General features: G+C 36.5%; 1 protein-coding gene across 1 annotated transcript in view; it reads right to left on the bottom strand.

Annotated features, from left to right (window-relative positions):
- Positions 1-12,242, bottom strand: part of TEX11 (testis expressed 11) — a 514,378-nt gene that overhangs the window by 174,681 nt on the left and 327,455 nt on the right. Inside the window, 1 exon segment of the mRNA XM_027770916.1 lies at positions 4,500-4,637. Coding sequence (XP_027626717.1) covers positions 4,500-4,637 — 138 coding nt within the window.

Genomic DNA, 12,242 nt, shown 5'->3' with positions numbered 1-12,242 from the left:
AAATCAGTAATGTTTTACTCAAAAGTCATAAAATTCTGTTTTGCCAGTTCAGTCTTATGTTCAAACTCTGTTCTGTTGAATGTGCAGTGTTGCTGTGGTCCAATATTTCTGTTGAAATCCTGGAAGTTAACATTCAACATTGTTATTGATATTTCTCGTCCCTAGCATTAGATTGGTCATTTTCTTGGTTGCCTTTTGTTCTCTTATTTCTGTATATGTCTTTAGTTTTACTGGTAGAGCACTCCTTTCAGAACTTTTTGAAGAGTGGGTCTTGTTTATCTGAGAATGTTTTTAATCCTTTCTTTCCATATCAAAGATAATCTTTCTGGGTACAGTATTTTCGGTTAAAACTGTTTTTCACTTAACACTTTGAATATATGTTCCCATTCTTTCCTCGCTCACATTGTTTCTGATGAGAGATCCAAGGTTAGCCTGATGGGATAACCTTTATAAGTAACCAGATGTTTCTCTCTTGCCAATTTTAATATCTTGTCTTTGTCTATAGATTTGGTCAGTCTGGCTATGATGTGCCTTGGAGAAGATCTTCTTGGGTTGATTCTATTAGGGGTCCTTTGTATTTCTTGGGTCTGGATATTTGAATGCCTCTCTAGATTTGGAAAGTTTTCTTCCAAGATTTTATGGAATAGACTATTAATGCCTTTACTAGTTTCCTCACCTTCTGGGATACCGATTATTCAGATGTTTGGGCGCTCTCAGAAGCCATTTTAAAGCTGAAGTGTGTCCTGGAATGTTACACACCACGTGGTTTTCATATTTTACTCTTTTTTGGTAGTGTTTTTCTAGTTTTTTTTTTCTTTTTGCTTATATTTTATAACCTTACTTTCTTACTCTAAGCTTTACTCTACACACACTCAATGTCTAGATAGGCCTAGGTGCACAGTAGCCAAACATCTGAATACTTTTAGAGTCATTGAAATCCTCAATGCTTATTGAACCTCCTGCTTTAACGAAGAAATTTCTTTTTATAAATCTGAACTCCTAATCTTACTGTTGATACCACATTGCTAAGCACTGTGGAGGAGAGATATTTTCACAGAATGACCAGAAACCACTGCAGAGGCACAAGAAACATGAGAAACCAAGAAAATATCCCCTAAGGAAAAGGACAATCCCTCATCATCCACAAATAGTACAGCACAATTCATGGAAATGTCTTATAGAGACTTCAGAATATTCATAGTGACAAAACTAGACGAGATGCAAGAGCTGAGAGATAATGAACTCCGGAAGATGCAGGAGAAAAGAATTCCAGGAGGTGTTGAAGTTCTTTCATGATCTGAAAGAGGAAATACACACCATAAAAAAGAATCAAATGGAGCTATTAGAGATGAAGGCTGCCAATCAAAACCTCCCTCAAAAGTATTAAAAACAGATAGTCCATGCAGAAAATCTAATCTCAGATGTTGAAGGTAAAACTTCTCGGCTAGAAAAAAAAACAACAAAAAAACCCTGAGAAAATAACCCCCCCAAAATGAGAATTCTATATGAGAAATACGAGATAGCATTAAGCGGCCAAACATCTGAATATTGCTTTTTTTAAAAAAAAATTCTGCTTTTAAATCTAAATCTCTGTGGTTGAAGCCTAATTCCTTGATAATATATTTATCTGATGCCAGTTCCCTCTATGCCTGAATTCTGAAATACTTCCAACACTTAGATTTTTCTCATTCCCATACTCTGTTTATCAACTCATTGGGATACCCTGATGAGTATCAGGATATCTTTCAATTGCTTGACTAAATTGAAAGAAACTATTCTTTATTCATCTCTGCGGCCTAGAATAATGTCTGGTCCCGTGTTCTTATTTCTATATAGACTAGCTCATTGGATATCTTCCTTTGGCCTTCAGATTCACTCATTCCATAATTGACACATCCACCTCCAAGTCCAGGTCCTTCCCATTTTTTCTGGCCAACTGTGTCATAAGTCATTAAAGTTACACAAGATGTGCGATCACCTTTACAGGTCTTTAAACAGTAAGTTTAAAGTAAGTATCTTCCTGAAATAATTAAATGCTAGCCTGTGTAGAAATATAATGATATAAGTAACAAAAATTGTATGATCATCTTCTGTTATTAAAGTAAACGGTAGGCAGTTACCTTTCTGAAACTGTTAAATGATCATCTGTGTAGAAATATGGTGAATTGAGTAGCATTTCAACTTCTTGTGCAAAACTACTAATTTTTAACACACAAACTAAATAGCAAATATTCTTTTAAAAGAAAATCTTAAGTTATTTAGTCAAATAAGTAACCCTTCAGAGATAAACAACTTTCGAAAAAAATGCCTGGAATCATTACCCTTACTCATATATTTCCCCCTAACCTTGTCATTAAAGTTGGAAAGGCAATGGAAACCTTCATATGGATGTACTTCTACTTGCAATGAGGTTATGTCCCAATAAACCATTATAAACTAAAAATAACATAAGTTGAAAATGCATTTAACATATCTACACTACTGAACATCATAGCTTAGCCTAGCTCACCGTAAACATAAATGAAACACTTATATGAGCCTATAGCTGGGCAAAATCATCTAATACATAGTCTATTTCATAATAAATGTTGAATGCCTCATGTTATTCACTGAATATTGTACTGAAAGTGAAAAACAGAATGGTCGTATTAGTATTAGAAGCATAGTTTCTGCTGAATGCATATCACATTCTACCAACATAAAGTAAAAAAAAAAAATCATAAGTCAAATCATCATAAGTTGGGGACCAGAATCTGTATTTCATTTGGGTTCACAATTGTGCTTCTAGGTTTTCATTCTTCTGAGAGCCAATATCTATCATTATGTACATACTATGTGATAGCCAAATAAAGAAATATTCCAATTGCTTTGGGAAGTATGAGTGGTTCTATCTTTAAATAGACTTTTGTTCCATAAATGCCTTGCCTCTCTAAAATATTTTTTAAAAAATAAGCTTTTATCTTTTTTCTTTTATGTTTATTAATTTGTTTCTTATATGAGCAAGAAAAAGAGAAAAAAAGAAAGAGGGAGAGAAAGACAGCGCCCCCAACAGGGTCCTGACACTGCGATCCATCCCCAGTCTTTAGTCAGCTCCAGACCATGAACATATGCATGCCTGGTGCAATCAAGGAGATCTCTAGACTTAACAGGGAACCTTTCCATGTGGAATTACCTCCCAGAGTGTCACATTTTACTGCTGTGCTGTGCTCTGGCTCCACCCTTTTTATCTTCTAGAATTTTGTCCAAATAAGAAATCAGCAACTGAACATTTTCTAGAGTAGTTGGGAAGGCAAGAGATAACTATCCAGAAAGAGAAAGAATTGCCATTTTATTTTTTTATTTTGATTTTTTAGAGAGTTTTTTTTGCTATGGGTGTGTGTACTCACTGGAGAGACAGAGAAAAAGAGTCAGAAAGCAAGAAATCAGACCCCAGGGTGGAGGGCCACACTGTAAACCCCTCTCTTCCATTCTCCTCTCAGGATTTTGAGCACATATGCACATGCGCCTTGCATGAGTTTTAAGCCACTGGGTCCAGGACTTGAACCATGGTTGACCATGTGGGAGTCCAGTGATGTAACCATTATGCCATCTGCTGGTCCCAAAAATGGCTACTTTAACCAGGTATTTGCTCTCAATGGATGCTTGACAAAAATGTGTACCTTACAGTTTAGTCTGCTTTAAAGGACATTATTGCAAATGATTAGTAGCAGATAACTTTTTGGGGGGAGTTCCAGTAATATGATCTTTCAGAATAGGGGGGGAAACATAAATAATAAATAGTACACATAAATAGTACACATTCTCTCTTTCTTTGGGAAGTTCAACTCTGTGTTTATAGTGTGAAAATCAAGCAAATGCCAATTTGATTTGTTTCTGTATGAATGAATTCTCAGACATCTTAAACTAACATTCAAGAAGTCACAAAATTGTATCTCTCTCTGTGCTATGGCACATAGGGACATCTGATGCTTCTGAAAATATTAGATCAGGATCCAGCAGGTGGCGTAATGGTTAAGACACTGGACTCCCACATGGCTAACCACAGTTAAAGTACCATACCTGGCAGCTCACTTTCTCACTTTTTCTCTTCTCTCTCTCTCTCTCTCTTGTTAGTGTCTGAGCCCTATAGCAAATTAAAAAACAAATAATAAGAGGTCAGCAGGTGGTATAGTAGTTAAGGTGCTGGACTCCCACATAATTGCAGTTCAAGTCCTGGACCCGGTGGCTTGAAACTCACACCAGGAATGGGTACAGCCACATGTGTATGTGACCAAAATCCTGAGAGGAGAATGAAGGAGAAGGGATTGTGGCATGCCTATCCCCCCTGGGGTGATTTCTCGCTTTCTGTCTCTGTCTTTCCAGTGAGCATACAAGCCCTATAACAAAAAAAAAAAAAAAAGAAAGAAAGAAAGAAAGAAAAAATCACCTCCCCCAAATAATAATAATGGCAATAAATAAAATTAAATAATTATTAAAAGAAAATAAATACATCAAAGTACCTTATCAAGTTGTTTCAAATGCAGGTAACAGGAAGCCATATTTCTCTGTATCTTGATGAAATCCAGAACCATTTGATCAAATGCATAAAATCTCAGAGAATAACAGTACCAGTATAGAGAATCAGTGTAATTTTGAACCTAAAATTTAAAAAGAAACAACAAAATCAGAGAAATATCATTACATTTGACCCTAATTTTGTTCCAGGTTGCATTTAGAGGCCAAGAAAGATAGTATTGGTTTTTCTTAGGCAACCAAAATGCAATATTCTGCTATTGAGTTCTAAGTATTATCAGTCTTGATCAATACAACTTTTAGATAAGGTGGAAAACATCCTTTATTTTTCCTACACATTAAAAATTTCACACATAGAATGAAGAGTCTGAGAGAATAGTGAACCACTCTAGAAAACTCAAAATCCATTTTAACAGTTATTAAAACAACAATGATAAAACAATGATGTGTTAACAATTATAACAATTTTAAAAAGAACAACTATAACTTACCAAAATGATAAAATATTCAACAAGACTGTAAAATGAGGGAAAAGAAATTGATAGGATAATGGGAATTCTGAAGCAGTTTTTCACCTACTCAATAAAGAAATAAAAGCTCTCTAAAAGAAAACAAGAATGTCACTGTATTTTTATTATTTGTGATTATTTACATATCCGTAAGTCCTAGGTCTCTGTATGCGCCTGAGACGGGATAGAGATGGGAGACAGAAACTAGGCCAATCTTGAGAAGAAGGTTTCAAAGAGAAGACTGAGGTGAAAGAGGGAGGAAAATGGAAACCAGGCTAACCCTGATAAAAAAAAATTTACAGGGAAAAAGAAATCATGGGGATCCTCTCCACCACAATTTGTAGCAGCTTCATGGTCATATATACCCACTCATGCCACAGATAACCTATAGTAAACCTTTGCCTCATTGGCTGCTAGGAAACATATCTCTGGGAAAAGATCTTGGATGTTAGTAACACATACATCCTATGTTTAAGTATGTTCAGCTAGAAAGCATGCACATAAATGAACACACTTACAGGGCTCCTCAAGACCAAACCTAAGTCCTGAATATGTGTATAAATCTCCCATAAAGGGAGAGTCTCAAAGGCACTTGGTGCTGTCCTTCCTATGGAGTAGTTCACTCTGCCTGTGGAGTGTACTCTCACCTTTCCTCAATAAACTTTATTTTCTTGTTTCTTTTATTTTTTCTTCTTTTCTTCTCTTTTTTCTTTCTTCCTTCTATTTTCTTTTTCTTTCCTTTTCTTTTTTATTTAGTTCATTTATTTTATTAACTCAAACAATTACTTGTCTTCTGGTTTGTTGAAGCAGTAAATCAGACAACATTTGCCACAATAATGTCTTTCAAAATGGCTGGCCATAAAAATTCCAGCACCACATTCATCTGAAGGGCACTCTCAATGAAGACTACTATTTTTGTCATTTTTATCCTCCTTGTAGTATTTCAGGGTAGCCAGCTTAACCTTCTTTCCTTATGATTCTTGGGAATGGTATAAAACTTATTCTTTCTATTCTTAGCACCACCATGAAGTCTCAACACAAGAAGAAGCATGGATGTTGTAGTCAGACAAAATACATTGATCTTCCAACTGCTTGCCAGCAAAAATCAGTCTTTATTGATCCAGAGGAATTCCTTCCTTATCCTGGATTTTGGCTTTTACATTTTCTATTGTATCTGATGGTTCAACCTCAAGTGTGATGATCTTCCCTGTAAGGATTTTTATGAAAATCTGCATCTTGGTGGCGGTCCGACCACAGATGGTAGATCGAAAAGTCTTTTCTTTTCTATTTTTTCTTCTGTTTTCTTTATCCTTCTTGTTTTCTTTCTTGTTTTCTTTCTTTCTTTCTTTCTTTCTTTCTTTCTTTCTTTCTTTCTTTCTTTCTCCCCTTCCTTCCTTTCTTCCTCTCTCTCTCTTTTCGCTATGGGGTGCGTGCTCTTGACAGAGAGAATTTGGGGCATGCACACAAATGCACCTAGTGTGTTTCTCAAGCTGCTGGGTCCAGGACTTGAAATGTGTAGTTAGCCATGTGGGATCTAGTCACTTTAACCACCACCTTACATGCTGCAGGGTGCATGCTCTTGACAAAGAGAGAATTTGGGGCATGCACACACATGCACCTGGTGTGTTTCTCAAGCTGCTGGGTCCAGGACTTGAAATGTGTCATGAGCCATGTGGCATCTAGTCACCTTAACTACCACCTCACATAGCTGGCCCAATTAATTTTCATTTTATAGGTTTTTATATAATTGAATAACATAACTCATAATATTCAATACTTTTTTTGGTTCTGGCCTTTTTCATTCAGCAAAATTGTTCTGAGATTTATCTCTGTTATGGCATGTGCTTTTTATTGCTGAGTGGTATTTCATAGCACAGTTTGTTTAATCCATTTATTTGTTGATAAACATTTGTTTTTTTTCTAGTTTGGGGCTACTACAAATGAAGCTGCTATGATTTTTTCTGTGCAAGTCTTTGTATGGATAATTATTTGCTTTTCACTTGAGTCCAAACATAAGATTGGAATGGCTGGATAATATGGTAACCTTAAATTAACCCTTAAGAAAACTACCAAACAGTTTTCCAAACTATTTACACTATTTTGTAAAAGTACATAAAACTTTCCCTTCATGAGAGTTCCAGTTGCTCAAAATCCTTACCAACACTTAGTATGGTTAAACATTTTATTTTGGCTATTCTAAGAGTTATGCAGTAGTATGTCCTTGTTTTGTTTTGAATTTTTGCTATAGGGTGCATGTGCTTGCCAGAGAGAGAGAGAAAGAGAGCACCCCAGAGGGGTGATGACCATGACACATCCCTTCTCCTCCACTCTCTTCTCACAATTTGGAGCATGCACACACATGCACCTACCTGATGTGCTTTTTAAGCACTTGAACTGAGCAGTCAGCCATGTGGAATCCGGACGCCTTAATAATCACACCATGGCCGGCCCTCTCCTTGAGGTTATTATTATTATTATTTTAGATTTTAGAGATTTTTTTCTAGAGGGCACATGTGCTTGCGGGAGAGACAGAGAAACAGAAAACAAAAAATCCCCCCCCCAGAGGCATGGCCATGTTGTAACCCCTTCTCCTCCATTCTCCTCTCAGGATTTTGGACACACACGCAAATGTGTCCAGCCTGTTTCAAGCCACTGAGTCCAGTTCACCACGTGGGAGTCCAGTGCCTTAACGACTATGCCGCTCAGTGCCCTCTCCTTGAGATTTTAATTTACACTCCTCTAATGACTCATAAGCCATTCTTTCTGTGTGCTTATTTTCATGTGTACATGTTTGGTGAACTGTTTATATCTTTTGCTTACTTTCAAGTTGGATTTTAGTATGTTAAATTTTGAGAAATTTTTTTGCATTCTAACTTCTAGTCCCTTTTCATATGCATGTTTGCAACACTGTCTCCCGTTCTGTAGCTTGTCTTTTCATCATCTTAACAGGGTCTTTTGCAGAGCAAAAAAATTAATTTTGATAAAATTCTATTTATCAATTTTTCCTTTATGCATTATTATTTTGGAGTCAAGTGCCTGAAGATCTAGATCATGCCCTACAGCAAAAATCTCTCTTAGAATAAAGAAAAAGAATATCCTTCTTCCATTGAATTACTTTTGTTCTTTGTAAAAAACCAGTTTGGCATTTTTGTATGAGATTATTTTGAGGTTCTCTATTTTGTTCCATTGATCTATGTGTCTTTCTTTTTTAAAAAATATTTTATTTATTTTTAATTATCATTATTATTTAATTCGACTAGAGAGAAAGAGAGAGACAGAGAGAGGGAAAATGAGAAAGCAAGCCACCAGGTCTATGACTTGAACCATAGTTGGCCATGTGGGAGTCCAACACCTTAACCACCATGCCACCTTCAGGCCCCTATGTGTCTAACTTTCTGGAAATACAACACCATGTAGATTACTGTAACTATATATAAGTCTTGAAATTTGGTGGAATTGTTCCCATACTGATTCTCTTTCTCAAGATTATTTTGCTTAGATTACTGGAACTATATAACAAGTCTAGGAAGTGGGTGGAGTGATTCTTCCCACTCCATTTTTCTTTCTCAAAATTGTTTTGGCTATTTTCATTTTTTGCCTTTATATATACACTTTATATATAATTTAATATATGTAATTTACATATACATTTTAGAATTTTCTTGTGTTTCCATATAATCTTTTCATCCTTTGGCTTAAAACCTATTTGTATCTTTATATTTATGTTTCTTCTAAGCATTACATAAACTTGAGTTTTGCCTTTTTTTATACAATTTCACTATCTCTGTCTTCTTATTTGAGTGTTGAGGTAATATTTTTAATTGCCAGATGGTGTGTATGCTCACCAGAGAAATTGAGAAAAGAAAGTACTCCCCAATGGGTGTGGCCATGCCACAATCTCTTATTCATTTCACTTATCTAGTCAGGACTCGGCATGTGCACACAGACACACACACACACACACACACACACACAACACACACACACGGTTTTTTTTTGAAGCTGCTGGAGCCAAGACTTGAACTGTAGTCAGCCATGAAGGGTCCAGCTCCCTTGGACCAGCAGATGGTGCAATGGCTATGTCACTGGACTCCCATGTAGTAGACCGCGGTTCGAGTCCCAGATCTGGTGGCTTAAACTAACACTGGGCATGTGCGCGTGCGTGCCCAAGATCCCGAGAGGAGAATGGAGGAGAAAAGATTGCGATGTGGTCATCCTCCCTGGGGGGTGATTTCTTGCTTTCTACCTCTCTATTTCTCTTTGTCTTTCTGGCGAGTGCACATGTCCTATAGCAAAAACCTCTCAAAATAAATAAATAAATAAATAAAAAAGAATCCAGCTCCCTTAACCACTAGACTACAAGGCCACTTTTTCTTCTTTCTCTTTCTTTCTTGCTTTCTTTCTTTCTTCCTTTCTCTCTTTCTCTCTTTCTTTCTTTCTTTTCTTTCTTCTCTTTCTTTCTTCTTCCTCTTTTATTAATCAAAAGATAAATTTTTTTTGCTATAGGGTGCATTTGGTCACCAGAGAGACAATAGTGTAAAATCACCCCCTATGGGGGATGGCCACACTGCAATCCCTTCTCCTCCATTCTCCTCCCAGGATCTTGGGCATGTACACACACATGTCTGGAATGTTTCACGCCACTGGGTCTTGGACTCAAACCGCAGTTGGCCATGTGGAACTTCAGCGATGTAACCATTACAACATCTGCTGGTCCTCCTAGATCATTTTTATTTAGTGCGATTGTTTTTCATATGCTTAGTTTTTTTTAACTAGTTTTGCTATAGGGCACATGTGCTCACTGGAGAGAGAGAGATATAGGGAGAGAGGGTAGTAAGAAATCACCCCCCATCACCACCACCAGAGGGATGCTCAAGTCACAATCCCTTCTCCTCCATTCTTCTCTCAGGATTTTGGTCATGCACACACAAACATGCCTAGCATGAATTTTTTTCAAGTCTCTGGGTCTGTGACTTGAACTGTACAGTTAGCCATGTGAAATTGAGCTGTCTTAACCTATGCACCACATGGTGGCCCCATATGCTTAGATTTAAATCTATTATCTTGCCATTTGTTTTCTATTTGTGCCATCTATTTTTCCCCTCTCTCCTCTTCTTCTGACTTCTTTTGGATTATTTAATTTTTTTTATTATTTGATTTTTGTCTCTTTTTTGCCTTTTTAGCAATAACTCTCTATTTTGTTATTTTAGTGTTTGCCTTAGGGTGTATGGTATTTATGTTTAACCTATCACAGTCTATCTTCAAGTGATGTTAGACTACTTAATTTATAGTGAAAGAACTTTACAGTAGCATAGTTTAATTTCTCTTTTCATGGATTGTATGTTCTTGTCATGCATTTTACCTTTACTTATGTTATAAACATCACGATATAATGCTATTATTTTTGTTTAAATTGTTAATGATCTTTTAAAGATTTTTTTTTTTTATTGCCAGTTGATGCACACACCTGCAAGAGAGAGAAAACTCTCCCAATGGGACCTGGTCATGCTGCAATCCCCTTGTCTCCATTTCTCAGTCCCAACATGACTTGGGATGTGTATGCAGACATTCCAGGTGTGTTTTTCAAGCCATTGGGGCTGGGATTTGAACCATGGTCAGTCATGTGGGATCTGGCTTTTTATGCATTGCACTTAATCACTATGCTATACAGCCACCCCTAAAGATATTTAATAATAAGGACTGGTAGGTGGCATAGTAGTTAAGGTGCTGGACTCCCATATGGTTGACCACGATTTGAGTCCCAGACATGGCAGTTTGAAAATCACACAGGGCATGTGTGCATGGGTGCCCCAAATCAGAGGAGAAAGGGGGTACTTTCTCACTTTCTCTGTCTCTGTCTCCTTCTGGTGAGCACATGCACCATATGGCGAAAATTTAAAAAGAGTTTTTTTTTTTTAATAGCAAATCTTATATGGTTACTCATGTAATCACCATTTTTGGTGTTCCTCATTCTTTTGTATTGATCTTTATTTCCATCTGGTATCAGTTTCCTTAAGCTCTAAGGACTTACTTGTAATGGGGATCTCTAAGTGACAATTATTTGAACTGTGGAATTTGATTCTATTATGCTTTCATCTTTTTTTAAAAAATTATCATGGTAAAAAAGACACAACATAAAATTTATCATCCTAAACATTCTTAAGTGTACAGTTCACTACTGTTTATATTTACATTATTCGGCAACCAATATCTGGAAGTTTTTGATCCTGTAAAACTGAAACTCTACATCCATTAAACAATCCTTTATCTCCCCTTTTCCCCAGCCCCTGGCAACCAACATTCTACTTTCTGTCTCTATTAATTTGATTACTCCAGGTACCTCATATAAGTGGAATAGCACATTGTGTATTTTATTTTTTATTTTTGTTTTACATAAGGTCTTACTATGTTTCGATCCTCTTGTCTCAGCCTCCCAAATAAATTGGAATTCAGCATGTAGGGTTTTGCTATATTGCAATTCTCTTGTCTCAGCCTCCCAAGTAAATGGGACCTCAAGCATGTACCACTCCTCAGTTATTTCAGAAAGGCTCTCAATGATATTGCTTATGTTGGCCACAAACTCGTGATATCTTGCCTCAGCATCCCAGGTAGTTGGGCCAATAGGTACATGCCAACATGTATGGCTTTCAGTGGGCTATAAATCAAACCTGGCCCTTCCGTGAGACTTTGGCCTGGCAAATAGCAGTATTACCAGTGCATACTACCATGGCTGAGCCCAGTATATTTGTGACAAGCTTATTCCACTCAGTATATCATGTCATTGAGGCTCATCTACGTTGTAGCAACTGTCAGAGTTCCTTGCTTAAGAATGAATATTCTATTGTTTGGCTATGCGACATTTTGTTTATCCAATTAGACAAACTTGGTTGCTCTCACTTTTTGGCTACTGTAAATAGTGTTATAACTAATACGGGTGTGCAAACATCTCTTTGAAATCTTGTTTTTAATTATTTTGGATAGGAGCAGAATTGCTAGATAATACAACAATTCTATTTTTAATTTTTTGAAATTGTCATACTGTTTTCAATAGTGACTGCATCATTTTACATTTCCACCAACTGCTTTCATTTTTAATAATAAATTGTTGTAATTAATTAATTAATTAATTAATTTTTATTTTTTTTTGAGAGGTTTTCACTATAGGGCGCGTGCGCTTGCCAGACAGACCAGAGAGAGAGACAGAGCGACAGCAAGCGAGAA

This window comes from Tupaia chinensis, unplaced genomic scaffold (genome assembly GCF_000334495.1).
Source record: "Tupaia chinensis unplaced genomic scaffold, TupChi_1.0 Scaffold000165_2, whole genome shotgun sequence".
Lineage (NCBI taxonomy): Eukaryota > Metazoa > Chordata > Mammalia > Scandentia > Tupaiidae > Tupaia > Tupaia belangeri.
The sequence above is the reverse complement of the archived record's forward strand: the minus strand, read 5'-3'. Positions and strand labels throughout refer to the sequence as shown.